The 26,526-nt window shown below is 41.3% G+C and overlaps 1 protein-coding gene across 2 annotated transcripts in view; it reads right to left on the bottom strand.

Moving 5' to 3' along the window:
• The window catches only part of CEP44 (centrosomal protein 44), a 744,696-nt gene that overhangs the window by 372,787 nt on the left and 345,383 nt on the right, over nt 1-26,526 (bottom strand). For both annotated transcript variants that reach the window (XM_044061707.1, XM_044061708.1), the window contains exon 3: nt 25,750-25,897. In XM_044061707.1, the coding sequence (XP_043917642.1) occupies nt 25,750-25,897 (148 nt within the window). The remainder of the gene's footprint in view (nt 1-25,749; nt 25,898-26,526) is intronic.

Genomic DNA, 26,526 nt, shown 5'->3' with positions numbered 1-26,526 from the left:
AAATAAGGGGAAATGTGAATGCCCTGCTGCCTGCAATTGGCTATTACAGGAGCCAGACACTTTGTAAACACTCTTGGAGCTGATGGTAATCCAAAAGGTAAAGCAGAGAATTGAAAAAGTAAACAAGATACACAAAAATGCAAAATATATAGGACATCTCTGAGAACTGGAATGTGATTATAAGTATATTTCAAATCTAGACTTACTAAAAGACTGAGAGATTGAATGAGAGGTAAGAGAGATCGCAGATACAAGCATTTTGAATTCTGGAATTTTTATATGAAGGTTTAGAAAGGAAAGGTCTACGACAGATCTCCATGTTACTTTTTTCTTTAACACAAAAGATTCATGAATAAGATCTTTTCCCTATTTGATATGTGGAGAAAGCTTCTGTGATCCCGAGATTGCATCTGATCTAGGATAGGAGGCAAAAGGGAGGGTTGATTGGATGGATATTGAGGAATTCCTTAGAAAGCAAGAAAGAAGTTCCACTGTCAGTTGTAGCCTTTCTGAATGATTCTCATAAAACAGGCTTCTAAAGTTATCTTGTGCTACAACAGGAAGAGAAGACCTAGACCGTGTGCAAGCTTTACTGGATTGCCAGGGTAGGGAGGGAAAGAGAGAACATGATGATGTGTACAGTCAGCCTTCATTCTTAGATTGTCTTTGGTTTAGGGAGGATCCTATATTCTTCTGTTTTAAACCTCCATGCAACTGCTCTCTGAAACCTTGTTTGCTTGTGCTTTGCAGGGATTGTTTACACTGTTTCCTATAAAAGGAACCTAAACTGGAAGAAAAGTTATTACTGCATGTTGGCATGAAATCTGAAAAACCTGGATAATGTCCTGAATTAACTCTCTACTTTTATCAAACCTTTTAAGGACCTTCACAGAGTAAGAACAAATAATGTTATTTATTTATTTGGTTTTGTTGACTGTAAAAGTCCAGCTGGGTAAAACCCATTTTCAGCAGAGACCTGGGGAGAAAAACTCTACATTTAAGTTAAACATGATCTACATTTATAATTGCTGGGTAAAGATATCTATACATGAGCTTATTTACATGATTTTAAAATATTTTTAAATATTTCTTAAATTAATACAGCATTTTACACAAAAAACCCGAGAGAAATTCACAAATTAGCTAATTACTGAATAGAGAAATAACATACGATAACAGCTAATGTGTTTACAGCACGATGGATGCAGGGAAAAGATCATACTGAGATGTTTTTGCTTTTAGTACCGATTTACAGGCACACAAGTATAATCTAGCTTAAAAATTGATAAGAGCGACAATAAAGAAGTTAAGTCTTACCATAATGTTCCATCTGTGTTGTCTATCTTCATTTTCATTAACCTGTGGGTCTCGGTTCCGATCCTTGGAACTGACCGGCCACTCTCCAAGGTTGAGATTCCAGACTTGAGCTCCTACATTCTATGCATAATGCCCCGCTTGCACACACTACCTCAGATAGAGTTTGCCCCAAGTATCGAAAACAAATAAATTTCATCATATAAAAATACCAATCATCCAAGACCCTGAGAAAAAACATCAGGAGCTCAACCTGAAGAAACAGATCCCCCAGGTCTCCCAAAGAATGGAAGGGGGAATGGTGGAGGGATGGTTTATGACAATGAAGATGGACAACAGATGGAACATTATGGTAAGACATAACTTCTTTATCTAATGTTATCATCTTCATTTCCATTAACCTGTGGGACAGAGTCCCCAGCTACTGAAAACCCCCGGGTGTCTCCCATGGAAGGGTATTCTGGAGTAAGGCAGAGCCAAAGGCACTCCTGCTTCTAGATATAACATCCAACTTATAATGCAAGACAAACATATGGAATTTGACCAGGTAGCTGCAGCACAAATATCTTTAATTGAAACCATGGACCAGAAGGCTTGAAAAGTCGCCACAAACCTTGTAGAACGAGCTTTAACAGGACCTGGCAATGGAATGTTTGTGGCTGAATATACAAAGGAAACACGGTCTTTTAACCATTTAGATAGAGTAACATTTGTAATGGATTTTCCTTGAAGGAAACAAACAATTGCTCAGACTTTCTGAAGGATTTGGTTCTAAGTAAAAATGTAATTGCTTATGTATGTCCAGCAGATGAAGTGTGTGCTCTCCTTTATTCTGATAATTAGGGAAAAAGATGGGAAGATTAATGGACTGATCAATGTTCCCTTCCCTGGCTACCTAGGGCAAAAAGGATGGATTTGTAAGTAAAGTTACCCTGTCTTTGTGAAACATTAAGTATGGAAATTTAGAAAAAACAGCTTGAGGATTGGATACTCTTTTTGCGGAGATGATAGGCACTAGAAAAAGGGTCTTACAAGACAGAAATTTTAAGTCAACTGGAGCCACTGGCTCAAAAGGAGGATGAACTAATGACTGCGGAACCACAGTCAGGTCCCTTGGAGGGGTAATGTTTTTGATAGGTGGATGAAGCAAAAAGGTACCTCTAAGGAAGGCTTTACAAAGTTTTGATGATGCTGGGGGGAAGAGTCTACGCCTAAATGAAAATCGGAAATAGCTGCAAGCTGGACCTTGACGGTAGAATAGCTAGTGCCATGCCAAATTATCCAAAATGACCGCAATGGGGGCTGTAAATGGGTCTACGTGCTTCTGTTGTGCCCAAATGGAAAAGCTTTTTTATTTACTTTTATAAATCCTACGAGATGAGGACCTAAGTGATGAGATCAGTATCCTTTGGCTAGGGGAAGAAAGCCTGGGTCATCTTGCCATCATCAGAATTGGAGAAACCACGTGGTTAGCTTCAAATCCTGAAAGTCTAGCTGGGGATGCTCTGATGGATGGGAAAGAAGGTCCGGAATCAGCTTTAACCTCAACAGCGGGCATATCAGATGAGACCACAGAAAGGTGGATGAGGTTTATCAGGGCCAGGAGGGGACAATGTGGATTATCTTGCTCTTCAACCTGAGACCCTTCTGTAACAACTACGGAATCAGTGACAGAGGAGGGGAAAGAGTACAGAAGACCGGGAGGACAGGCAGGGACCAGAGCATCTCTGGGTGACTGTCCCTGAGGAGGGAATTAAGGCAAAGTACCTGTTGTATTTGCTGTTGAGAGAGAACACAAACAGATTGCAGCAAGGCTGACTCCATTTCCAGAAAATCAGTTTGGCCTTGGATGGATTCAAGAGGCATGAGTAACACTTGGCTGAGAATGTCCAGTAACTTGTTGGAGTCTCCTGGAATGTACATTGCTATCAAAAAGTGAATGGCATAGATCACCCACTGCCCCACCCTCATTGCTTTCCAACATAGGGGGTAGGACCTGGTTCCCCCTGTTTGTTGATGTACCACACCACAGACATACTGTCTGTTTGTACAGCAATAGTCCCTAGAGGTAGAAGGCTGTGAAGATCATGTAACACTGTAAGAAGTGCCCTCTAATCTCCAGTAAGTTGATATGCAAGTTGGCCTCCTGGGGTGTCCACGTACCTTAAACTATCCAAACCCAGATAATGCCCCCCTCCCCATCTGGGAGGAGTCCGTGGTTACTGTGATGTTTGGGGGAGGAAGAGTGAATGGCCTTCTTTGCTAAAAGTCTGTGGAGTGAAGCCACCAAAGCAGTAAATCCTTGCATAGTCAGGAAAGTTTGATGGGGAAATTCAACGGATTCCCGTGAAGAGACCATTGGACTGCTAACATCCATTGCAGGATCTGCATGTGCTGGCACACAGTAGGTAGAAGAGTTGTAGTGGCTGCCATAGTGCCCAACACTCTGAAAATCAAGCTGGTCGGAGGAGTTGGGACGGCCAGAATTTGTCTGAACTGAAGTCTCAAATTCATACTTCTCTCCTTAGTTAGAGAAAGGCTTGAGATACCCTTGAGTCCAGACACACTTCAATGAAGTCTATAACCTGAACTGGTTGTACCTGAGATTTCAGAAGATAGACTACGATTCCTAGAAGAGGGGCCAGATATAAAAGGTAATCTCTGGCCTGAATTAGTAGATGCTCGGTTGACACAGTCAGATGCTAGTCATCTAGATAAGGAAAAATCTGGAAACCTTGCAGTCTGAGATGCGCTGCCACCACTGCCAAACATTTGGTGAACACCCAGGGGAGGCTGTGGTGAGACCAAACGAGAGTGATCTGAATTGATAGTGACTGGCTCCTAGTCTGAAACACAGACATTGCCTGGAGCGCCTGTCCATCTTTATGTGGTAGTATGCGTCCTTCAGGTCCACAGAGCACATCCAGTCTTTCATCTTTTGAAGAAAGGTGGACTGAATCATGACCATACTGAACTTTGTGTGCTTGACTGACTTGTTCAAGGTGGTCAAGTCCAGAATCGGCCGTAGGTCTCCTGTTTTTTTGGGCAGTAAAAAGAACCTGGAGTAAACACCTGATCCAACCTGATCGGGTGACCTTTTGGATGACTCTTTTGGTTAGTAGCTTTTCTATTTCTAAGGCCACATCCTCCCTCTGATTGGATGCAACATCAGGAAGGCAATTTCTTTGTTTGGGAGACACAAATGGCAGCTAAGAAAGAAAAGCAGATGAAAGAATAGAACAAGAAAATTTGAAAAGTAACATTTGCACTCACAATACTAATGGAGGAGCTCATATCCTAGGAACCTCGCTGCTGAACGAACACGTGGCAATCGAGATCTGAGGTAGTGTTGGGGGGGGGGGCTTTATGTGTAGAAGGGAGGAGCTCAAGTCTGGAATTTCAAGCTTGGAGAGCGGTCAGTTGGTTCCAAGGGTTGGAACCAAGACCCACAGGTTAATGGAAATGAAGATGACAACATCAGATAGAGAAGTTATGGAAATGAGCAGAAAGATAAATTGTCAGAGGAAGAACTGTAGTTAGTGGTGGGGTGTGAGAGAATGAGGAAAAGAAAGAGTTTAGAAAATAAGTGCAGTATGAGGAGGAGAGATAAGGTAAAAAAAGACTGGGGAGCAAAGTACCTGTAACAAATGGAGAAAAGTAATCTGAGTAAAGCTAGCAAGGTGAGCAGGAAGAACACACCCATCTTTGGCATAAATGCTATTTAAGCAAAGTGTTGAATTTTTTTAAGTTTTCTATATGTTTTAACTGTGTGGGCTATTTCATTCCAGAATTCTGACACATAACGAGAGTAAAAAGAGTCTCCAACAGTGTTGAATGTCTTACTGATACAAAGTAAAAGTTTACTGCTAGAGTGGAGATCTCTAGTGGGTGAATAGTACAGTAGAGCATTTTGTAATGCTGGACATTTGCCTGGAGCCATACCTCTCAACCTTTTAGCATAAGATTCTGGACAAAGCCTAAAATAATAGGGGGACAAAGGCCCATAAATACGAACAATTAAAAAAAATGATAGAATAAAAGGTTTTGTATTACCATGCATTTTTTGAAGGATATGAAGTCTGAAACATAAATGTCTGCCATGAATTAGTGAATTCAAACCTCACTGATTTGCCAGAAAACCACAAATTTTATGAAGAACAGACAAAAATATTTTGTGAAAATTTGGACATTCTGTAAAAATCAGGACAACTGAGAGGTATGTCTGGAGAGTACAGTAGTTTGTGGGCAATGATTAGTTGTTATTATGTTAACTGGTATGGGAGTTCAAGCCAGTTTAATTGTTTTAATGCAAGGCATTGATGTGTTTTATAAGGTTGGTTGCTAATTTAGCTATTCTGTACTAGCAGAAGGCTAGTTTAGTTTTGTACATACTGTTGATATTTGTAAGAACAGGAGGAGCATATAACAGAGAAGGAAGGAGGTATGTTGCTGCTAACGTAATCCTTGCCTGATCAGTCAGGTAGTGTTTGGCCCTATAAAACGAGCAGAATTTTTTTGTGAGTTTTCTTCATGGAATGAAGTATGTGGTGATCACATCTGAGGCTGTCACCTGTTATGACTCAGAATAGTTAAGTTTGGCTTATGATATCTATTCTTCTGTTATTACTTGAGATAATATGAAATGTGTATTTCTAGTTAAGGTGTTGTTTTGGAGTAAATAGCACAAGTTTTTTTTTTTTTTTTTTGCATTAAGCAGTAAGTTTTTTTAGCCACATTTCAGTGTCAGTGAAAGATTGTTTTGAGTGATTTCTTGTAATTTTGTTATGGATGGGGCAGAGCAGACAAGGGTTGAATTGTCGCCATATTGTATGAGAGTGGAAAGTGGTAGTGGTATGAAGTTTATTTATGAAAATATTAATTAGAAGGGGGAAGAGTACTGACCCTTAGGGAACACCAACAGAGACTGGCTGAAATACTGAAAGGTTCTGTTGTCAATCAGGAGAGGAAGAGGTAAGAGACCTAGTGCTGTAAGTTCAGAAAATAACTTTTCCATTTTCCTTCAAGTGGGTGCCAAAATGCTTGACTTAGGAACAGTACATGAGAAAGAACATGTCAAAGTAAAACATATACCCTTTGATCATATTCCAAATTAAGCAATTTCCATCTTCCAAGTTAGTTTACTACTTTGGATATTAGAGTTTCATACAAAAGTTTTTGACATCCCTCAAATGACCTCCCTTATCCTTATATCCAAATATTTTATTTTTCCAACCTCCAAACGTCTGGGTATTAGGCCCTCAACTCCTGGATGCCCTCTACATTAATATTCAATGCTTGAGTTTCATCGATATTAACCTTACAGCCAGACAAATTAATAAATTTGCCCATTATATCCCAACATTTACGAAGATCCTCCAATCTCCTTCAGGTGTGCAATTATTAGTATATCATCAGCAAATGAAGTTATCTTAAGCTCAATTGTTTCCCACTGATAACCTTTTATCTCCGATTTCTTAAGTTTCTATGCTAAGGGTCCTAGATAAAGCATGAGTAACAATGGTGAAAGGGGCATGCTTGATGGGTACCTCTACTTATTTCAAAGGATTCTGGCAAGAATGTTCTAACTTCAATTTGTGCACTAGTTGCCCTCTAGTTCCCCATTAAGAGATTTATAAAATCCCTAAGGAAGGCCATAGTCTCTAGTACAGCAAATAAGAACTCAAATTCTACTCTGTCAAAGGCTTTTTCTGCATCCAAGCAGAGCAAAGCAATTAGTATAGCTAGGAAGGCAAGCTGTGGGTCCTTCCCTACTTATAGAATAGAGACACCATTGCACATTTCCAAGAGGCTGTGATTGTGTGTTTGAAAAGCACTTCATTGAAATGTTTAAACCAGATCTGAAACACCCTTATTACCCAATAATTTCCACACGTCTACTAAGATACCATCTGATCTCAGAGATTTCCCATAAACTAGTTTCTTCAGTGCCTCACCTAGCTCCATTATAGAAACTTCCTTAGTCAGCTCCCTGGAGTCTATGTTGTTCAGCCTTCCCATACCTAAATGAATCAGATGCTGCCTTGCCTGATGTAAAGGCTTGTTTGTGTTTGTCTCTGATTCATATAATGCTGAACAGTAATATGCCAATAGCTTTGGTACTGGAGTCCTTTGGGTTACTACTGTGCCCAGTGCTGGGTCATTTAATCTATAAATGCCTGTTTTGTGACCTTGCTGGACATAACTCAAAGCTAGTGTTCATAGACTCCTTGTGGAGTTAGTAAAGTATAATCCCTGAACAGATTGGCTTAATCAGAAAATCATATTATTCTCCTATTTTTCATTTCTAAAAACTTCCGTAGGTTTATAGATTCACAGGTGTGTACTAGGCTAACGACCACTAGGGCCTTTTAAAACCAAGCCATGCATCCCAAATCTCTAGCAAGTTCTGGTACCCTTGATAAGTGTAGGCAGGGATTTGGGCGATAAAGGATTTACAAGCAGCTGCCTGGGAGATGAACTATTTACAGGCTGCCTTTGGCCATTAAGAGACATAGGTGCCAAACCAGGGATGAATACCCTGTTTCCCATCCAACTGTCCAAGTCACACTTGACTTGGGTTAGGGAAGAACTCTGCTTCACATGGATGCCTTTCTTACCTCATCCCCAGTTACTCTTCTTCCTTACATCTGGAGTTTTCCTATGTTTTGTGGCAAATTAATTCTTTGAGTTTTAGCATTTAGTTTTTGAATTAATCCCCTCTCTTTGATTTGCCCTTTTAGAGCTGCGTTGTACCTACCTATCACATCCCTCACTTTCACATCTCCTTGAAGGTCTCAAGCATTATAGCTATAACATCTAATGAGTATTGATTCTGCTGACATTTGTAGAAGGGGGGAAACAGGAATGCTTACTACTTTTTACTATGTTGGGATCTGCTAACATCACTTTTTTAAAAGCATGATTTGAAAATACCACTAGACTATACACTACTTCTTTCATTATATGTACAAATTCCCACTGTATATATCCCCGGTCCAGCCTGGTCCATGTATCATGTACTTGTGAGTAAAAAGTGGAACCAGTATCCCTTACTGCATCCCCTTGCACTTTCTACAAATCTACCAAAACATAGTTGTTCCAACAGACCTCTAGTCATGCTTTCCACTCAATTCAGGTTTCTCCCCTGCTTATCATTCCCAATGTCCCTCTTTTCATGTATCTGATTCCAGTCTCCCATAATCACCAGGATTCCTTCATAAAATTTAAATGTCAGAAATAATGGGTTCCTGTTACATGAGCGAATGCTAGAAATAGCGAACGGACATTTGTCGAACCCAAATGCACGAAACCACAGTATATCGAAGGAATGGATCAGCAAATTTTTTCTCAGGGAAAAAAATTCACTGGGCCATTCTCCAGACTTTGCTGTTTTCTTCACTATGGCGCAATGTCAGAGTTAGTATATTTAAGGTGGGGGGTGTGGGGGGCACAGCCCCCCACTTTATGTTGCCTTTACATTTTTTTTTGGATCAGCGAATTTTTTCCCTGGGAAAAAAATCGTTGATCCATTCCTTCGACATTTTGTGGTTTTGTGCATTTGGATTCGATAATAGATCGCTCGCTATTTCTAGCGTTCGATCATATAATATGAACTTGAAATAATACATTTAATTTCCATAAATCTGGCCCTAAATGGCATATAAACAGTTGCTATTGTAAACAACTGGCCACTAAAATACATTTTTTCCACTACAAAGCTACCTTTCTGGTCTTCTAATTTTCTCAACATATCAAGAGAGAGAGACAACTACATACCATCAAAGTTGTACCCCTTTTCTTTGCCCCCTTGTATTCTTACGTTGCTAATATATTATAGTCTCTCCTATTTAATTTCTGGTGTTCTCCTTGAGATAGGTGTGTTTCAAGAAGCACTGGAATACCAACTTTTTCTTTATGGTGCACCCCTAACATCCCATCTCTTTTCACCAGGCACATCGGTCCATTCACATTCCAACTTAACATATTTGTATCTCCTCCTAACATCGTTTGTTAGTATCTCTACAGAGCAGTTACTGACAATATATGTTTACGTAGAGTCTGTCTGGCAGTTACTGAGCAACATATATTTATATGTAGTGTGTCTTGCCACTTGCTCTTTACCATTTTCCAGATATAATGCTCCCTCTGATTTCTCTTGCATTTTGTTAATATCTTCTTTCTGTGAGCACTCTGATGCACAGAATATGTCCACTCCAGAATTCAACCCAATACACAATAAGTATAACAGAACAATATTTTAATGCAAAATATTGACCCAGCTAAGTACATTGAAGTTTGACAAACTCCCAAGGCGAGGGCGTTTAAATCCTAAAATAAGTCCCGCAGATCTCAATGTGATTGTACGCAGCTGACCATGTAGCCAACCAAAGTTTGGCTGCTTATGGCCTTTTAAGTACCACTCCCACACTACAAGCTTTTTTTATCCTGTGGCTTATATTAAAATCAGACATATACCTTTCAGCTACAGCCATGAATGAGCACAGCTTCACATACAGGCTTTAGAGATGGCATGCAAATTAAGTTCAAATTTCTTCTCTGAAGGTAGACCCCTTCAGCGCCTTCCACTGAGAAAAATATTAGTACAAGTTACATTCCCTTATTCATCTGTCAGCTTAATTAAAATGTCTCAGTTACATTCAAGTGGAAGGAAAAAAATATTAATTTCTCCCGGTTTCACTAATGCTCCTTATGGTTCCTCCTCTGTGCTAAAATCTTGGCCCTTTCCTTAAGCATCTAGTATTTTCTGAAGAGTGGAAATATGCTACTATGATCAGTTCCCTGGTCAGGCATTGCCTACTGTTCCCTGGAGAAGGACTGGCTGTCCTCCCATCTCCAAGATGTTGATATGGGTCCCTGGATGTCTTTACTTGCTTCCTCCAGCCATTTCAATGTTTCTCTGGGGTCAGTGGTAGATTTTATTCCAGTCAAGAAAAATATTTTACAGGTGGCTAGATAGATCACCTTAGTTTTCATTCTCTTATATCTTGCCATTTTGATAACCGACAGAAAGCAGCCCTCTTTTTGCAGGTAGTCTCCAAATAATCTTGATCTACATACAATCTGTTGAGTTCACACTGCCATTTTGCAGCAGGTTTCCATAAGATTAACACTTTTTCCTTCAATATATAAGTTTCAAACCTGATAATTATCTGACGAAGAGTCTTGCACTTATTGGGGGACCTGGGTGTTCTGTGAGGTCCCTCTATCTTCAGTTCCTCAGGCAGCAAAGCTCACTCATTCAACATAGGTTCATGGGTGTGTACTAAGCCAATGGCCCTGACTCCTTTACAAGCCTAGCCCATAGAAGTGCCCTGGCATCATACTGCTGTTAGTTCCTGGGTGCCTCTATCAAGAAGAGCCTCTGGAGTGATCCCTGGGGTGAACTTTCTATTTCCCATCCACTCATCAAGATTTCTCTTGAAAAGAGCCAGTGAGGTGCTCTGCTTGACATTTATGGGAAGTCTATTCCAGAGCATGGACAGTCTCTGGGTTATGAACCTGTCCATCCAGCACGTTCTACTGATTGTGGTAATGAGGTTGAGGTCCCTGCAGCATCTGGTGCAGAGGGATTGGGATTTCTTTAGGTGTAACATTTCTAACAGGGCTGGGTCAGACATGCCTTTGTAAGTCAAGCAGAGATTGCCTCTTAATAGATGATATGAGACAGAGAAAAGCTGGAGTTTTTTGAGTCTGTCCATGCAGGGCATGTGTTTAAGGCCTAGGATCCTCTTTGTGAGGTACTTGTGTGGCCTTTCCAGCTGTTTAGTGAGGTACATGCCAAATGGGGCATTATACTTGATGACTGGTCTAATAAGAGAAGAGTAGAGAGAGATGATGACCTCTTTCTTCCTGGATGCAAAACCCTTGGTAATGAAATGTGCCATATAGAAGGACTTTCTGACTACAGTGGCAATGTGGTGGTCGAAGGAGAGGTTGCTGTCAACCTGTGTCTCCAGATCTCTTATAACATCTTCAGGGTTCAGTGGGCTACCATCAATGTGGTAATTAGTGGGAACTGAGGTTTTCCCAAAGGGAATGGCGACGTATTTTTTGGCATTAAGCTTAAGGCCATGGTTTTGACACCAGTCGTTGGTCTCAGTAAGGCCTTTCTGTAGGATGTCTACATCACTTGGGGAGTTAATAATGGCTCCCAGCTTGCAATCGTTGGTGAACTTGGTCAGCTAGAGTCCATCCGTGTTGGCCTGGACTTCTGAGAAGTAGATGCCAAACAGGAGAGGACCCAGGACCGATCCCTGTGGGACTCCACTTGTGACTGGTTGGCAGTCTGACTTGGAGTTTGCTACTTTCACACTGTGGGTTCTATCTGTGAGCCAATTTGCAACCCACCTAGTGATATAGGGGTTGATGCCTGGTTTGGTTAGTCTACCAATAATTCCTGAGTGGGGAATGGTATCAAAGCCTTGGCCAGATTGAGGTAGGCTGTATGAACTGCCTTGCCCTCATCCACAGCTCTGGTGACTAACTCAAATAAGTCAACCAGATTCAGCAGGCATGATCTACCCTTCACAAAACCAAATTGCGTGGGATCCAGAGTTTGGAAATTCCTATATCCTTGTTAATTAGGTCCATGATGATGCACTCCACAGCCATACATATTAGACTCGTCAGGCTAATGGGGAGATAATTCCCAGGGTCTGTAGTCACTCCCCCTTTACGGAGAGGGCTGACTGTAGCAGTACACCATTCGGTAGGGACAAACCTGAGGTGAGGCTGTGACTGAACAGGGCACACAGATGTGGTGCCAGTTCACTCTGTAGTTCATGCAGAACACACCCAGGCCCAGGGATACTGTCAGGTCCCATGGAAGCTGTATTCTTGGCCTTGGACAATGCAGCTTTAACCTGTGCTGCAGTAATGCTGGGTGCCTGGCATTCTTCCGGTATTGTGACTGGTCCTTTAGGGGGGAGAGAGAGGGGTAAAGTTGGCACTGAATCTGTCGGCCAGTATGTTGGCAATATCTGTTGGCTCAGTATAGGAGGTACCATTGTGCAGTAACTCAGAGCAAATCTGGGTATTGCCATGGAGATTCTTGATATAACTGTGGAAAGCTTTGTGGTTGTTTTTAGTGTCTGCTGCAATTGTGCCTTCATAGCTAGCTTTAGAGGTTTTGATGAGGGATCTCAACTTTTTGTTGAGGCTAATAAAGGAGTTTTTCCAGTCTTGGAACTTCACCTTTTTCTGCAACAGTTTCTTCCTTCCGTTGTAGAGTTTGTTAATGGCACGAGACCACCAGATTGGCTTCATTTTTTTGGAGGAGAGCATCTTGGTTTTGTTGGGTATGGCTAGTTCCATGCATTTATGTATGTGTTCGTACAGTGCATTGGTGTATGATTCGGCGGTCATGCACCTATTTTACATTTGCATGGGTGCTACAAAGTTAGCCACCTCTGTTTTTAGGAGCCCAAAGGCAGCTTTGGAGAAGTTTTTCATGGTAGTTACCTTTGCTGGTGGTGTAGGTGAGATGTGGATTTCCATGGTAATTTGTTTGTGGTCAGATCTAACCAGGGAATTGACTATTGGTGTTGAGCAATGGTTGCCCATGTTAGTAATAACCAGGTCAAGGATGTTGCTTCTTCTAGTGGGGTAAGCCCACTGGAATTAATGAATTCCAGGAAGTGTTGGGCAAGTGTATTGGTGCATGAGTAGTTTTTCCAGCTGATGGAGGGGTACTTGAAGCCACCCAGTATGCGAGTGTTGAGTTGGACCCTAATAGTTTCCAGGGTGCTTAGGAACGTGGAATGAGAGTCTTGGGACATGGTTGGGGACCTATAGCAGGCTACGACCTGAATCGCCATCTTACCCACTGTTAGTTGTACCTGAAGTACCTCTGATGCATTATGCTGGGCTACTAGTCTGGAGGTGTGCATATCCTTTAATAATATGGAGACGCCACCACCTTTGGAGCTTCAGTCTATTTTCTGGGGCTGAAAGGTGTGGAATGAATTATAGCCTGGTAGTGCAGGGGTGCTTTTTGCTGCTTTAAATCAGGTCTCCGTTACAGCATAAATGTCGATGTTCTCCATTTTAAGGAGTGCTTCGAGCGAGTGCATTTTGAGATTTAGACTTCTAGCGTTGAGCAGCATGACTCTCAGATTGCATTTACTTATAGCTGTTATGGTGGTGGTTTGGTCTTTGGAAAACCACCTAAAAAAGGCACTATAGGGGTGGCAAGAGCCTTAGCCAGTATCCGGAAACCTAGGGGTGACAGATGCAGGCCATCCCTGGCAAAGCATTGAGGTCTGTCAATCATATCATCCCAAGCAGACAGATACTGGATCCCCTTAGAATAACACCAGAAACTTAGCCAATTGTTGAAGTCAATCATTTTCTGCTTGTACTGCGATATCATTCTGGGCGACAGTAGGATGCTGCTCAGGGCTAAGGTTATACCTGCCTGGGCCACACAATCCGAGAGCTCCTCCATGTTACTTTTCATGTAGTCCAGGGTGGTACGTCTCAGGTCATTCACACTCACATGGACAACGACAGAGTCATACTTGTACTTGTTGTGGAGTGACCTGAGTGTGTGTGTTATATGTCGGATCCTGGGACCCGACAGACAGCTGACTGCTGCCTTCTCCTTATTCAACCTAGTCAGTTGGACATCAGTGTGCCTCACTATCGAGTCACCTATGATTAGTGTGTTGGGCAAGCTGTTTTGCCTTAGGGGCTTAGGTTGAGGGGCACACTGTGTATGCGAGCTATGTGGCCTGTGATTTGTGCTGTGTTGTGGAGGTCAAGTACATTTCTGATTTGGAGGTCTCTGCTGTTTGGGTAGATTTCTAGTGAGCACCTCAGCAAAGGTGGGTGTGTGGTTTGTGTTTTTATGTGAGAGCTGTGAGGGTAGGTGTTCTGGTGGGCTATGTATTCCACGTGGTGTGGTGCAGGTGTTGACCTTCTCCTCTTGACCAGCTATTCCGGTCTTGGCTGGAGACTGCATGTCTTCCAGTTTGGATATATAAGTGCATCTCTCACAAGTCTGAGTGTCGAGAGGTAAGAGGAGAGGGTTGTCTGTGCACATGGGGCAGTTGCTACACTGCCTGATAATGCCCAAGTTCACCAGGTTAATAGGAGAAAGCACAGGGAACTGAACTTTAGACATGCCAGGAGGGATGGTCATTATTAATAAGTACTGGAGTCCTTATTGAATGTTTAGTGCTGTCAGCACTTATGTGTGCTACAATAATTGCTACAAGAAACCAGATGAAGTGCTAGGCGAATAAGCTAGTTAAATGCAAGAGAGAAGAGATCTAGCAAGATCTAAGGGAAAAATTAAAGAGCAGACTTTCTGGCACTGGTAATAGTTCACTCTAGCTTAGTGGCACTACACAGCACACAACCCCGTGCAAACACAGACTGTTAAAGCAGAAAGTTGATAGGGAGCTAGAAACCACTCCGCTAGAAAAGATAGGCTACCTAGTGCTTACTACTCCCACTGATAAGCTGAGAGGCTTTCCTCTAGCAGACAGATGTCTGGGGACGTCAGAAACTACAATACAGTCCTGAATACAGCAAATCTGTATCTATGTATCTAGACTATTCTAGTAACAGGAAAGGTGGGAAAACAAGTAAGAACTTTTTTTTTAAATATAACCGTAGCAAACTGATTTAAACAAATTAACCAATAGAAAAGCTACAAACTGAGCCCCATTCCAGCAGTCTTCGATCAGACAAGTACTAACTGCACACTCCTGCCACTAGGGTGCAGGGGAACCGCTTCCAAAAAAAGATGGCTTGGATTAGTGCTCAAGTTATACAAACAAAGCTAGATTCAGCAAGTCTGAACCTCGTCTATGCTATAGCAGACAAGGCGCACCAGTTTCAGAAAGAAACAGTTCAAGTAAGCAGGCACAATAAGCCTTTAACCAGAAATTCCCAGCTCAGAAGGGCAGAATCGACCCTCTCCTCCCACAAGAGTGCAGACCACAAATCTTCTTAATGTAAAATAACTGGCCTGAAGCCCAAGTGCTTAAACCAGAACTAAGACACTTTTAGAATAACAGACACTAAGCCTTCAATCGGCAGCTCCCAACTTAGAAGGATGTAGGCTACCTGTCCTGCCACAAGAGTGCAGACCACAAACTTTCTTAATGTAAAACAACTGGCCTGCAGCCCAAGTGCTTAAACCAAAAGGCTTAGAATAACAGTTACAATTTAATCAGGCTACTAACAAGGAGTAATAAATGCAGCAGAATAAATGCAATTGAGTACTTTTAAGAACAGGGAGCAAAAGCAAAATAAAGTAGAAAGAAACACAAATACAGTAACAGCAGATGAATAAAGTGCATTTTTTAATATACATAACAGTAGCCAATGAGCAAACTGATTTAAACAAATTACTCAATTAACCAGCAAAATAGCTCAAAACTGAGCCATGTTCCAGCAGTCTTCAATCAGACAAGTTCTAACTACACATTCCTGCCACTAGGGTGCAGGGGAACCTTCAAAAAAAGATGGACCGGATTAGAGGTCAAGTTATACAAACAAAGCTAGATTCAGCAGGTCTGAATCTAGTCTATGCTACAGAAAACAAGGTGCACCAATTTCAGAAGAAACAATTCAAATAAGCAGGCACAATAAGCCTTTAACCAGAAATTCCCAGCTCGGACGGGCATAGGGTTGCCACCTTTCTACTGTGCCATTTCCTGACAAACAAGCCCCGCCCCATGCATAATCAAGCCACACCCATTCATTTTAATAGCTACACCCCTTTACTCTAGCACCCTTCAGCATAAGTCTTTAATATCACATACAGTTACCAATAAGTAGAAAAATGTGCGAGTCAAAAGTAAATTAAAAAAACTTTATTTAGCAATACTTCAAAAGGTTCACTACATACAACAGTACATCACACACAAGCATGGGAAAACTAAGCCCAAGTCTCATATCACAGGTAGTACTAAAATGGAAATACAATTAGATATTAAAAACACCAGTTCATTCAAAGCAGTACATTAAGGGTTCACCACACACAATAGTAAAAGAAAAACAACTGTGTAAAGTATCTTCAGTTTTGCTAGAAATCATTGCTAATACTTGAAGCTATATTTGGCATTTGATCTAGCAGCCTCAAGTAATGGCTGGTTATTTCTCACAAATTAATAAAATTGCGAACAACTCATGTTAAAGTTTAGCTTGACCTGCAACTCTGCCTTCACAAGTGACACAAGCATTCTATTTCTTACATCAGTCCACGCATTCCTCATAAGTGAAAAAACCCTTTCCACAAAGCTATTGCTGGGGGGGATTGAAAGAGCAAACTGCACCAGTCTGTAAAGTGGCTTGCAGTCTGGAGCTTTACTAAAAAAAGTCACCCAGCGATCACTTACAGATGCCTCTGTCATCTGTAACAGGGCTGGCAATGCAGCAGTTAAAGTACAGTAGTCTGAGTAAAGTGCTTCAATGTCCACATCCAATTTGAAGAGGTCTGCAACTGTACGCAGTTCTGGCCAAGTTACAGGATGTTGGAGGCTGAGGACCTGCATAGCTTTAAAGGGACTATTATCATAGTCAAACCACTTCTGTAGGTAACAAAGTGCTTTACTGTAAAATCACAGAAGGTCCTACAGACCTGCTGTGCGACAGCTGGAGTAAAGTGCTGTAAGGCAGATGAAACTTTAGTACCAAAGAACTGGTCATCTAGCCTTCTCTGCAACTCATCTTTTAGACTTTTCATCACAGTGTACAACTCTGGAGCAGAGAGAGTGTTACTTTCAAGTTTTGCTATAGACTTGTGGAATACCTGCAGGATGTAGTGCATGAAATGTATGTAGCACTCTGCCTCAGACACATCCCCACTGATGCCATCCTCATCGGCCTCCACAAATTTCCAGATAAGGGGGTGACAGTCCTCAGGCCCTTGACTAATAAAATAACTTTTAATAGCAGGCCAACATTCTACCAGCCTTGCCACAGCTGGGAACAAAGACAGCCACCTTGTTACAACATGTTGCATTATTTCCTTAAAGTCCTGGTCTAGGAAAGAATAGAAGCCTTACAACAGTGCCATTTTTTTAGCAGATGCTGAAAACTCACTATGTACTTTCAAAACCAGAGTCTCCACATCAAACTTTGCAAGGGCCTTGCTTGCATGCTTGGCACAGTTATGTATTACATGGCATAAACAGTTTGCTGCAATGATGTGAGGCACCTCAGATTTCAAACTTTTAAAAACAGACCTGTGCTTTCCATAATTGACTGAGGCATTGTCTGCAGCATAGCTAGCAATGTTTTGTACTTTGAGTCTTTTATACACAAGGATGTCCTTTATTCTAGTAAAGATACATTCAGAACTTTCGTTATGATCCTCATAGAAATCAAGGAGTTTCTGTTGTGTGCCATGGGTGTGAGTAAAGTACTGAATAACTAAAGGGAACATTTTTCTGTTCCCTTTATTGGATGCATCTGATCCCACTGAGAAATAGGAATTGCCAAGTTCCTGCAGAAGGAGCTCCTCTGAATGAGGTGCAAGAACATTCATGACAATACTCTCAGATTTTGTCTTCCCACAGGTGAATTTCGAAGCCAAAGTAGAATCAGGGAAGACTGTCGGTGCCAGCTTACCTCCACAATCTATGGATACATATGAGTGACCATGTTTCACTCCATGATAGACTGCTGTCACTTCAGCTGCAGTGACTTTGGAAGCTTCACTGGTTACACTACGTGGCTGAATAAACGTGGTCATTACGAGGTTCTGCTTCTGGAGCTGAAGGCTTTGATGATGTTTGTCTGACTTCTGATGGCTTTTCAATGCCTTTTCCCCATCCCATTTTACAGTGAAAGTTGTTCCACAGGATGTGCACTTTGCCATGGCATCTGCATTTGGAACAGGTCGCACCCATGAGTAGCTTTGCTCCCACACCTTATTATAACTGCAGAAAAAACTCTTAGGAGACGCGCTTTCAGCCTCTTCTTGATGATCCATTGACCTTTTCCTGAACATGATTCCTGTAGGATTCTTGCTCAACACTACAATAAACCAAAACAGCTATTAATAGAAAATCAAAACATTTGTGACCAACACCAGTGCCTGGTGGGGCCTGTGTCAGTCAGTAGCCACTAGCCAGAGTTCACATTCACATGTGAATCTCCAGACTTTCACACTCTAGTAATACCAAGTTGGTATAGGGAAAAAAAAATGAGACTCCTCATGAAAAATTACAGTGAAGGTAAAGCAATGAAAGGAAGAAGCAACTCCTGTCTGAGGGACTTTCTGCAGCTGTTACACATGAACCTGGTGTGACAGCAGAATATGCACAGAAGGCATTCAACTGTGTGTAAAACACATGGGTCAGACACTAGAACCCAGTGCAAACGTTATCCAGCTGAGTCTGAACACAGCAAGAAAGTTCAGGCATACTGTCGACTGACAAGATAAAGATGAAATACATGGCAGCTCAGCAATCATACCCTCTGGCTACAATTGTAATAACTTGCATAAAGACAAACAGGACATAGTGTGGGCCGACACTAAAGACTGTACACCCTAGAAAGACACCCTAGGAAGAAACACAGGTCAAGGTAAACATCACGGTGATGATAGACTAGAAAAGACAGTTCTACAGTCCAAGCATCCTATACAAATCATGTAGTCATATATTCACTGTAACATCAAATGAACTAAGCTTTGGTATAGACGGTATACCCTAGAAAACACAGATAGTTGTGATGACAAACTAGACAAAAAGCTACACTTAAGCCTCACTATAATACGAAGACTGTACACCCTAGAAAGACACCCTAGGAAGAAACACAGGTCAAGGTAAACATCACGGTGATGATAGACTAGAAAAGACAGTTCTACAGTCCAAGCATCCTATACAAATCATGTAATCATATATTCACTGTAACATCAAATGAGCTAAGCTTTGGTATAGACGGTATATCCTAGAAAACACAGATAAAAGGTAAACAGTTGTAGTTGTGATGACAAACTAGACAAAAAGCTACATTTAAGCCTCACTATAATACGAAGACTGTACACCCTAGAAAGACACCCTAGAAAGAAACACAGGTCAAGGTAAACATCACGGTGATGACAGATTAGAAAGACAGATCTACAGTCCAAGCATCTTAAACAAATCATGTAATCATATATTCACTGTAACATCAAATGAGCTAAGCTTTGGTATAGACGGTATACCCTAGAAAACACAGATAAAAGGTAAACAGTTGTAGTTGTGATGACAAACTAGACAAAAAGCTACATTTAAGCCTCACTATAATACGAAGACTGTACACCCTAGAAAGACACCCTAGGAAGAAACACAGGTCAAGGTAAACATCACGGTGATGAGAGACTAGAAAAGACAGTTCTACAGTCCAAGCATCCTATACAAATCATGTAGTCATATATTCACTGTAACATCAAATGAGCTAAGCTTTGGTATAGACGGTATACCCTAGAAAACACAGATAAAAGGTAAACAGTTGTAGTTGTGATGACAAACTAGACAAAAAGCTACATTTAAGCCTCACTATAATATGAAGACTGTACACCCTAGAAAGACACCCTAGGAAGAAACACAGGTCAAGGTAAACATCACGGTGATGATAGACTAGAAAAGACAGTTCTACAGTCCAAGCATCCTATACAAATCATGTAATCATATATTCACTGTAACATCATATGAGCTAAGCTTTGGTATAGACGGTATACCCTAGAAAACACAGATAAAAGGTAAACAGTTGTGATGACAAACTAGACAAAAAGCTACATTTAAGCCTCACTATAATACGAAGACTGTACACCCTAGAAAGACACCCTAGGAAGAAACACAGGTCAAGGTAAACATCACGGTGATGAGAGACTAGAAAAGACAGTTCTACAGTCCAAGCATCCTATACAAATCATGTAGTCATATATTCACTGTAACATCAAATGAACTAAGCTTTGGTATAGACGGTATACCCTAGAAAACACAGATAAAAGGTAAACAGTTGTAGTTGTGATGACAAACTAGACAAAAAGCTACATTTAAGCCTCACTATAATACGAAGACTGTACACCCTAGAAAGACACCCTAGGAAGAAACACAGGTCAAGGTAAACATCACGGTGATGATAGACTAGAAAAGACAGTTCTACAGTCCAAGCATCCTATACAAATCATGTAATCATATATTCACTGTAACATCATATGAGCTAAGCTTTGGTATAGACGGTATACCCTAGAAAACACAGATAAAAGGTAAACAGTTGTAGTTGTGATGACAAACTAGACAAAAAAGCTACATTTAAGCCTCACTATAATATGAAGACTGTACGACAGTCACCCTAGGAAGAAACACAGGTCAAGGTAAACATCACGGTGATGACAGACTAGAAAAGGCAGATCTACAGTCCAAGCATCTTATACAAATCATGAAGTCATTATACATTCACTGCAACCAAGTCCAAAACCAGATTAGAAACTGTTCTAGTTAATAATCACCACATGTTGAACATCTAGATACAGTTACACACATCTTGTCACCATCAATGAATGAGATAGTGCCAGCACAGCTAGTGAATTAATATAAATTTAATATTTAAAAAATTCACTAGTAGCTGTGCTGGCAATATTTCATTCCCCTTGTCACACTAATCTTTGAAAATCTACCTTAATTCCAAAGAATTCATCCATTAAAAAAATTCCACTTACCTCCAGAAAAATCAGCAGCAGGGCTACTTAAACAAGCTCTCAGCGGCAGAAGAGAACAGGCAGCTAAAGGGCCAGCAAGCAGGGGAACACACCACCACCCAGTCGGCCAGTCCACAGCACTTCTCCTCCAGGGCAAGACTCCAGCAAGCAAGGCAAGCAGCAGGGCTAGGGCAATCCTTCCAGGCAGCAGGGCTAGGCAATCCTTCCAGGCAGCAGGGCTAGGCAATCCTTCCAGGCAGCAGGGCTAGGCAATCCTTCCAGGCAGCAAGCAATCCTTCCAGGCAGCAGGCAATCCTTCCAGGCAGCAGGCAATCCTTCCAGGCAGCAGGCAATCCTTCCAGGCAGCAGGCAATCCACCGAAGACGTCCAAGAAATTTCAGATCTTAAGCACCACCTTTTACAGTACAGAGTAAAAGGCAAAATTAGAAGCTGAAGCGCCGCTTTTTATGCAGTAATTTTCGCGGGCTTTGCGGGGATTTGACTTGCAACTCTACGTGTTGATTGGCTGCTTGCTGCACGAGCCTCGTCTGCAGCAAGCAGCCAATCAACGAGAGTCCAAGACGGGAATGTTTTTTTTTTTTTTTTTTTTTTTTACAATACACGCTGACGAGCCTGACGTCGCTAATTCCGGACTCTGAGAGCAAGAACCGGAGAACTGGAGTGCCTACTGATTTCCGGGCACTCCAGAAAAAAAACAGAGGGGTGGCAACGCTAGAAGGGCAGAATCTACCCTCTCCTCCCACAAGAGTGCAGACCACAAACCTTCTTAATGAAAAATAACTCGCCTGAAGCCCAAGTGCTTAAACCAAAAGGCTTAGAATAAGAGTTGCAATTTAATCAGGCTAACTGTTCACAATTCTTTCCTCCACTCCTTTGGGTAACCCCACTGAGATGGATATGTTTCCTCCGTGCCCTGTCTTTTTGGACTCTTAGCAGCTCCTCAGTTAATTCCAACATGGCCTCCAGGGCTTTAGTTTGCAGCCAGAGTTGATCTGTCTTTTGGATGGTGTTCTAGATCAGATCTGCAAGATTGCTTAACATTGAATCAGTTTCCTGGATTTTGATTTATGTTTCCTCCATGTACTTTTGTAATGTGGCATTCTTGTTTTTTATTTCGCGAGGGTAAATGTATTCTCACCACTTTCTATAGCCTCAGGCCACACTGCCATGTTTGTCGAATGGTACACATCTTGGGAGCTCAGAATATTAATCTGTTGTTGCATCTCACTTTTTCTTCGGGGTCATGATGAGCCTATTTAGAACTCTATTTACTAGCTGACTTTTTGTATTTCCTGAAGTTAACTAAAACTGACCACGGCATTCAGTCGTATTATACACTGCCTGAAATCTGTTGCATGCTATGCATCATTATCGGAGGTCAAAAAATGACTAGCTTTATGTATTTTTCTTGACAGACCCCCAAAAACACAGTAATAAAGATTTGTCTTTTCCCCAGGAATACAGCTCTTCACAGCTTCACTAACGAACAAAACCGACCCCCTTTTCTGATGGCAACAAAGAGTGGTTCTCTCTTGCCAGAAGAGGACAGTCAAACAGCTGCAGAGGACTTGTCTGCGCTTGATCCTCAACGGCTTTCTTAGGAGCAGCACCAGAGGGACTGACTAAAACTGATGAGCAGTCCATGGAACCTGGTATGGCTATAGCAGAGTCACTCATTGGTAACTGAGGCAAAGAAAAAGCCAGTGTCATGATCAAGGTATCCCAAAAAGCCTTTCTCTTCTAGCAGATTGGGGAGGCAACAACTAAGGAGCTAGGAACCACATACATGTCTCAAATGAAAAAAGTGTCTGCTCTGACAAGTGGGTAGTGGAGCCTTGGTAAGTCTCACATCCTGACTAAGAAATTAAGTTTTGAGGTAAAAATATTTAGTGACAACCACAAAAAACACTAGTATTAGCCTCTAGTAATAATTTTTGACAGAAAAGTTACACTTTTCCTTACAAAAATTGATCAAATGTCAGGTTGTAAACAAAGAGATACTTATATGCCCAGCCTTAAAGAAACTCTAGCCAACCACTGATCACGTGAACTATGCAGTGAAGAGCACACTTTGACTGCAAGAAAGTGCTGAATGTCTGGCACCCTAACCAGTCATTTTACATCACTTTATTCCAGCTTTATAGCGGTTACGATATATGGAAGGTATTCAGAAGCTTTGGAAACTATCTGGTCACCCAGTCCTTGACAGGATATGTCCCATGTAGCTTAGGCTGCAGCAACAGCAACCTAATGACAAACATCAGTTGTATTCTAGCACTTTAATGAAATTTAAACTATCATCATTACCCCTTGGCACAAAGGAGGAAATTCAACAGATATTAATAATTTTCGTCGTATAGCAATCTTATTGCCCCTCACCAAAATACTTGAAAAATGTATTTAAAACAACTGCTATACTACCTGCTACAGGAAAAAATCCTAGCCCCTGCACAACATGGCTTCTACCTTTCTCACAGTACTAGCAGTGCCCTTCTAACCTATATAGATACTGTCAATAAAGGTAGAAATAGTGGTGCCACTACTGACCCTGGAAACTATCGCCCGATTAGCTTGACAAGTCTGATCTGTAAAGCCATGGAGTGTATTATTATGGATCTCATAAACAAGGAAATAGGCAATCTCCAAGCACTTGACCCCAACCAGTTTGGATTCATCAAGGGCAGATCTTGCTTGTTGAAAGAGGTTGACTTCTTTCAGATTGTCACCAAGGCCTTAGATGAGGGAAAGACAGTACATACAGCTTACCTTGACTTGGCCAAAGCCTTTGACACAATCTCCCACTCTGGCATCATCAAAAAGCTAACACAACTTGGTGTAAATCCCTATCTCATCAGGTGGGTGGCCAACTGGCTCACCGATAGGACTCACAAGGTCAAAATAGGTGCCTCCATGTCCGACAGCAGACCTGCCACTACTGGTGTTCCGCAGGGATCTGTCCTGGGACTCCTACTGTTTGGTATCTACTTCTCAGAGGTCCAGGCAAAGACAAAAGGGCTGAGGCTGACTATGTTTGTGGATGACTGTAAGTTGGGTGATGTCACTGACTCCCCAAATGATGTTAACAATCTGCAAGAGGGTCTCACAGCAACAAATGAATGGTGTCAAAGTCATGGCCTTAAGTTAAATGCAAAAAAAATATATTATCATACCATTTGGCAAAAACATGGCCCATACTGATTATCACATCAACAGCAACCCCCTAACCACACAACTTGTGGTGAGAGACCTAGGTATCCAGGTTGACAGCACTCTCACATTCAACCATCATGCACCGGCAGTGGTCTGAAAAACATTTTACTTGGTTCATCTCATAAGTAAATGGATTGCATCCAGAAAAAAGGAGGTTATTACCTCTATGTTTTCCTCCATCATTAGGCCAACAATTGAGTATAATGTCCCATTTGGTATGTACCTCTCCAAACACCTACACCAACTGGAAAGGCTGCAGAAATACCTCACAAAGAGAATCCATGACCTCCAACACTTGTCCTATGCAAACAGGTTGAAATCACTATCACTCTACTCTGTATCATACAGAGCGCTCAGAGGTGATCTGTGTCTCATCTACAAGGCAATCTCGGACCCTGCCCTACTAGAGATGCTCCATATCCGCAAGTTTAACTCCTCGCGCATTACCCGCTTGAAAGGCCTAAATCTAATATGCGACATCAACAAAACCTGCTGGAGAGACAGGTTTGTCTGGCAGAGGCTGCCCCATCTCTGGAATACACTTTCCATACACATCAGAGTACCTCACTTGACCCTCTTCAAGCACAACTTTGATGAGTAGATGGGAAATCGCAAATTTTTCCCAAGGGTTCCACCTGTGTCCCTCAATGACAGGGGCGAAAGGTGCTGACTGAGTTTTCCTTTTTGGCAATAAACTCTTGGCTAGGCTTGTAAGGGCCCCAGGTCCATTAGCCTGGTAACCTTCTATGATCCTATGATTTAATGGATAACCAGTCTCTTACTTATTTCTAGACTTGTCTAAAGCCTTCAGCACAGTTTTTTACAGCAAACTTCTACTTCACATATCCTCACTAGGTCTCTCTCCTCCCACCCTTCTGTGGTTCAAAAGCTACTTGTCCAACAGGAATCAGTCAGTAAAATGGCACTCCACGCTCTCTCCTTACCTCCCAGTCACCACCGGGTGTACCACAAGGATGTATCCATGGTCTCCTCCTCTTTAACATTTTCAGCAACACCCTCTATACATCTACACAACAGGCCACCTAATACAATATGCATATGATTCCACTTTCATTTGCACATCTGACAAGATGGTACACCTCCAAAACATTACTCTTTTTTTTCTTCAGTTCATATTGCAATTCCAGCTTGTATTAGACTAACTTACTTTTAAGTTTTCTACAGACTGTCTAAAATTTCTGTAAATATTAAATGATTACTATATAATTCGTATCAATTCTTAAATATTTTATATTATGTCTAATTTGTTATAATTACTTAAACTGCAGATGTTTTTGTTTTATTTTTGAAGATTGCAAAATTATTGTTCTTAAAATGTTTTGCAACAATTTGGAGCTTTTCTCCCGGGCCTCTACTTAAAATGGACTTCTACCCAGTAATCAAATATCAATCAATCAATAAATAAATAACCAGGATACTGGAATGACAATTATGTACATTAGAAAATAAGACTTTTTCATCAGAAATCACCACAGAAGAAAACAGTCATTAACTTGCACTCCTGTAGGCTACAGTACCTTGAACACAGCTTCAACAAAACGCATGTCATTTTTTCCAGTGAGTTCTACTCCACTGCCCACCAGATGCTCTGCAACATATGCAGAATACGAGATGAATGCATAGCTCATTATTGGCAAAAATGCTGCTGGATCACCTTTGGCTAAGCTGTAACAGTTAAAAAAAAAACACAACAAAAAGCAATTAAGTATCACAGCATGGCAGCAAAAATACTACTAGTATTGTTACTACTAAAAATAATTGTGTTAACTCAAATTGCTCAACAAATGGAAGATGGTGCAGGTACTGTGGAAGGTGGGCTGTCAGACTGCAAGTAAAATAGAAGTGGCAAGGCAAAATTAGGGACATTCCTGAAATTGTATTGTTTATCTCAGATCCTTGAAGCATCACCTTTACATTTTGACAACTGCCTCATAATAACAACAACAGTAAAAATGCCACAGGATAGTAATAAGAAATGACATAATAAACTGGAACATTTAAACATTTTTTACTTTCACTTCAGGGATACAAGTCATGTTTCTGCCATGCCACAGTCTGATTCTCACAGCTGACTTCTTTTAAGCTCTTTGGAGTATTTAGGTTTTTAACCCACACCATTTTATATTGGTAGAGTAACTCTGCATTCAAATGGCAAACACAAAAATAACACACATCCTTTAAAGCAGCTTGCTATATGATCTCTAAAACCTTAGTGAAAGTCCATTAATCAAAATGTGTTGCAGTAGAGATTGATAAAAAATGGTAAAACAGCTGATGATAGGTTGCAGTTACAT

Source organism: Protopterus annectens, chromosome 2.part0 (genome assembly GCF_019279795.1).
Source record: "Protopterus annectens isolate FY-2018-M chromosome 2.part0, PAN1.0, whole genome shotgun sequence".
NCBI lineage: Eukaryota > Metazoa > Chordata > Ceratodontiformes > Protopteridae > Protopterus > Protopterus annectens.
Note: the sequence above shows the minus strand (reverse complement) of the source record. Positions and strands in the feature narration are given on the sequence as shown.